The sequence below is a fragment of the Gadus chalcogrammus genome, chromosome 7 (assembly GCF_026213295.1).
Source record: "Gadus chalcogrammus isolate NIFS_2021 chromosome 7, NIFS_Gcha_1.0, whole genome shotgun sequence".
Lineage (NCBI taxonomy): Eukaryota > Metazoa > Chordata > Actinopteri > Gadiformes > Gadidae > Gadus > Gadus chalcogrammus.
The window spans coordinates 21,899,129-21,904,128 of NC_079418.1; the positions used below are offsets into that span (position 1 = coordinate 21,899,129).

Sequence of the window (5,000 nt, forward strand, 5' to 3'; positions counted from 1 at the left end):
AACTCAATGGAACCCACCAACCCTTTTGGCTTTTTGTCCGGTGATTTTCTGCATGTCAAACTGCATCACCCCCTTCCCCGTAGTTCCTGGGACATGTCAGATTGCTTTTCCATCACATGGACGTGGCACATGACACGCCTCCGATGAATTGGGACATTTTGCAGGGGCTGCGTGCGTTTGTTCGCCTCTTTCTCCTTGCCATCCGAGTCTGTTTTAATGCCTAATCGGCATACATATCACCGGCGTCTCCAGGATCAAAGGTCCTTCAACATGTAAGGGCCCACATTTGCATCTGGGTGGAGGCCGGGTCTTTAATAATTGATGTGGTCTATGGTAAGGATGGAGGAACGTGATGGCTGTCTGTCAACACACTGTCGGCAGTGTGTCAACTGTAAATAAAGGTTTAAATGGGAATTTTATGTGTGTGTAAGCAAGGTTGTTTTAGTGTGTGGACCAGTGGCTGCTAGATCGCTGCTTTTATTAGTTCTATATATTTTATTTTTTCATTTTATTGTAAGTGTGAATGGTTATATGGCAGTTTTTCTTTTATTTCATTTCTATACAATAAGGAAAAAAGAAATGCCGGAAAGGCTGAAATATTACTTTAATTTCCTGTTAAACCACCATTAACCAAATGGGGGAACTGTAATGAACGGTAAACACGTTTAAAATGAAATCCTACATTTATCCCCCAATTTATGCCAGCAAAATGTGCTACTAATTGACTTTGTGGTGTTTCTGTGTTTTATCCAAGGGGCAAGCAAGTGCTTTATTATAAACAGATCCTATTGTAATACTTCTTACATGTAAAAACGACATTCATCAGTCACAATCGCAAACAAGATCTGAGGTAGAACACAGTTATCCAAAATACGTCCGTTCACAGGTTTGGCGAACGGAGTACTGTCTCTTTAAGAGAATAGTGCTGTTTTGTGTGAGGGCTACAGGGTGGGCTCTAGCCACGAGACCGTGTTGCTCGCTTGTGATGGGGCTTGTAATCCAGCTCAGCGCTTGGAGGAGAGCGCTCGTATACCAGGACACAGGTATAACAAGAAAGATGGATTTCCTCATCCAGTAAGAACGTATTTCTTTCCGCGTATCACATGTTGGGAATATTATGTGATGAGAGGACCGGTTACCGTTTTCTTTAGTTGTTGTGTTTATGGTGCTGCTTAAGCGGGAAAGAAAGAAGAAGTGACTGAGCAATAACCGCCGCGTGTGCTCTCATATCTGAGCCGGTTGCTGGTGACCCTTTCACGGACTATCCCAGGAATTTACCCGGACCGGGAAAAAGTTGTCGTCCGGGATGTTTCACATGAACTACTCGATCCCGCGACGGCTGTGATGCTGCGCGTGGTCCGCTCGTGGGACTTAAATCCACCCATAGAATCTATGGAGAGTTTATAAACTGCACGTTTTCATTCATTTTTTTTATTGTGTGGATATATATCGTTCCGGGGACGGTCTATGTTCCCCACTGCGCTTCTTTGAAGAGAGTCAGCTTCATGGACAAACCTAGGGCGATGGAGCATCGCCCGGTGCTGGTCATCCTACTTGTTTTATTGGGGTTCTCAACTTTGACATATGGTAAGTAAGTTTGATGAGCCATGGGCTGACTCTTAGCCTGGTGTTTGCACGGATTGAGCCCAGTGTTTGGGTTCGGTGTTATGTTAAAGCAAAGCCTTTTTTTTTTTTAATTGCATATTTCATTATTAACAATAATGAATGCCATTGTACCCTTTTTCAGAATCGCGTTAATTTACCTAAAGAAATACATGTTGGAGATTTGGGCTCGCTGAGGGTTCTGCGTCATTACGCATTTCGAATTGGTGTGCTTTGAAATTAGGTTCCTGTTCATCATGCATTGTAGGAATCGAGAACACAGTCAAGCGGTTACAGCGGTTGCGCTAGGCCTATATGTAAACTGCGTGCGTGTAACGTGCCAGTTCACGCATAGTTTGCATCATTGCGGTTCCACAAAATTGCGCCTATTCAACCTTTTCCAAAATAATAGTATACATTTACTTGACGTATTGTATTTCTTTGTCATACCATTCTGTATATATATTTTTTTAATTAATGGGCGATTCATTGATTTTTATGCAGATTTAGGCCTATTAAAATGGAAATTGTTTATTCGTGAACTTAACCAAATGTATAACTACTTTATTTTTTTTAATCAAGTGGAACGTAACACGCCTTTAAACACTAGCTCATTTATTAATCCGTGTTTTCTGTGCGGGCATAGCATCTGTAAAATGACTCCATCACTAACTCCAGATGCTCCTTTTAGGGCTACAGACGCTGAATAAAACCCACTTATTAAGAACTATCGGCCCATTTCGTGTAACTTCCACATGACCGAATTATCTTTACTTTCTTTCAGAATGTGCAGATAATCTACTTCTGGAAGGCCTAGATATATCAGTCCAAAAAAAAGTGTACCCATCATTATCATGATAACTTAAAATAACATCCTCAAGTCAGCCACTAAATCCTACATTCACTCATCCCCTCTCCCCCTATGGCTGACAAGCCCCCTTTTATCTGGGCATGGTGTCTTGTTTCATGGGACTGGAGCTCGGGCTGTTGTGTCAGTAAGAGGACACCCCAGCCTACACTGTCACTGTCAGTCAGCCCCGTCCTCATGTGTCACTCCAGCGGTCGCCGGTAGTTTAGTCCTTGTGAACGTCTGTCAATGGGTCCTGTGTTTGCTCCACGCTACACTTTAAAGGCGAATCTGCTTCAAAACAGCTGTCCGCTTTCCCATGGGTTTTCCGCTGACGGCCAGCCCTCCAGATCAAATAGCCATGCACGGCTAAGCCTCCCCCCCCCCCCCCCCCCCCTCCAACCTTCACGCTAATTACAGTCAGCGGGCCCGTAACGACCTCACCTTAAGGACCCGTTTCCTTGAGGGGGAAGGCGGAGGTCTTGGGTGGGTGTGCTCTGTGACTAAAGTAGCGTTAACCATAGCCAGAGGACTTCATCTAGATTCTGTGCAGTGGGGACGCCTGTTAGCTGTTAGCATGATGAGATGATTTGAGCCGTTGCCTCAACTTGTGTCACACTGCCTGGGGGAGATGACACAGCAGAGCTGGTGTGTCCGTTGACCACTTAATAAATGCACTAGCCTTGTGACTCAGTCGCGCCTATGGTATTAAACCATGTGTATACTACTACGCAGTGACCGTTTGGGTTGGGATTCCATCATTCCCAGTTAAACATGCGTATTACGCACACTACACAGTTGTACTGGTCGTAATGCCTTTAGGTGAGCACCACACCTGGCACTCGTCGCATTTGAGCCTTCCACAGAATGTTTACTCCAGATGTTGGACCCTGATTTAACAGCACAGTGTTGTGCACTTTAACAGCCTTATATTTAGCTCAAAATAACGAGCAGTTGCTGCTCACAACATGAATACACAAGTAAGCCAGGTATTTCAAATGGGCTGGGCTGGGCTGAGCGTGAGCCGAGGGCTGGGTTTCCATGACAATATAGGTGTTCACATGGGCCTCAAATGTATAGTGGAATGCAATGAGAGAGAGAGAGAGAGAGAGAGAGAGAGAGAGAGAGAGAGAGAGAGAGAGAGAGAGAGAGAGAGAGAGAGAGAGAGAGAGAGAGAGAGAGAGAGAGAGAGAGAGAGAGAGAGAGAGAGAGAGAGAGAGAGAGAGAGAGAGAGAGAGAGAGAGAGAGAGAGAGAGAGAGAGAGAGAGAGAGAGAGAGAGAGAGAGAGAGAGAGAGAGAGAGAGAGAGAGAGAGAGAGAGAGAGAGGACTGACTGGTAATGCATACGACCACCAATGTATTCATATACGCGTCCCCAAGCCGTCTCTTTCTCTTTTGGTTGTTGTGATTGGATCTCCCCACAGAGATTTTAATGCCATACGTAAACATAATTGTAGAGGGCCTGTCAATCCTCAGAGCTGCCCGATGCATTCTGATGAGGCCTGAATGTCATGTAGGGGGGGGGGGGGGGGGGGGGGAACAAGATGCAAGGAAGAGGGATTGAGCAGACAAACAGGAGGACAGAGTCGTTTACGGGAGGACAAACAGGCACACGCCTTTTTCCAGCACGACACTCCTCACCTCACCCACCTGTCGGCCCATCTGTTGTTCAGCAATCGATCAAGCTGCCAATACCGTAGCTCTGAGTCTGAACCCTTTGTCGCGAATACGCTGCAGTCATCGCGGTTCCTTGGCTAGTCATCGAGTGGCCCGCCTAGCTCGATACCGAATGAGTGGCGGAAGTACCCTTGGAACAAGTGTGAAGCATTTAAGTATTATTTTGTTGTTGTTGTTTTTTTCGCCGTCGAAAAGAAAATAAAGGGCTGACCTTGTTGCTATTTTCACAAAGTCATTAGTCAGGCGTCAGTGGCTTAAATGGCCCGGGAAGGAATCAATTAAGAAAAACATTCAAGTCAGACAGTGAAGTACCCGGCTTGTTACACAACGGTTCCTCCCTGTGTGTACGCCAGCAATCTGAGCAGTGCTTGTGTGTTCAGTATTTTTCTTCACATCCATTTACCTAATCAACCATGCTGGGGGACAATTAAAGTATGCTTCTTTGCCATTTGGCTCCGATATAAAGAAAAGGAACTAGGCTTAAATTCTTAATGCATATCATATCGTATCCTTTTTATCGGCTACCAGCCGAGCACATAACAATGAATCACCATTACAGCCGTTTCACAACACAAACATTTGCAAAGGGATGCGCCTTCTTAACACTACTTACCCTGCACTTTCTTGTATCCAGCGGCAACACCAACCATGAGAGGTCAGCCATGGCTCTCTGCTGCACAAACTTGGCATAGGAACTATTGAAAAGTGGTTGCAGACAGCATAGGGAGACTCTGGGGTCTGATTATGGGGTCTCCATAATGTCAACCCCCCACCTCCTCCTCCACCACCACCACCTACGTGGCCCGTGGCTGTAGACAGATGGATGGCCCGGAGCATTAGTAACACTATTTTTTCCGGTGGTTAGGGGGGTAGAG

The 5,000-nt window shown here is 45.6% G+C and overlaps 1 protein-coding gene across 1 annotated transcript in view; it reads left to right on the top strand.

Moving 5' to 3' along the window:
* Window positions 1-993: 993 nt before the first annotated feature.
* The window catches only part of robo3 (roundabout, axon guidance receptor, homolog 3 (Drosophila)), a 68,337-nt gene continuing 64,330 nt past the window's right edge, over window positions 994-5,000 (top strand). The window contains exon 1 of the mRNA XM_056594838.1: window positions 994-1,587. Coding sequence (XP_056450813.1) covers window positions 1,506-1,587 — 82 coding nt within the window. The 5' untranslated portion in view covers window positions 994-1,505. The remainder of the gene's footprint in view (window positions 1,588-5,000) is intronic.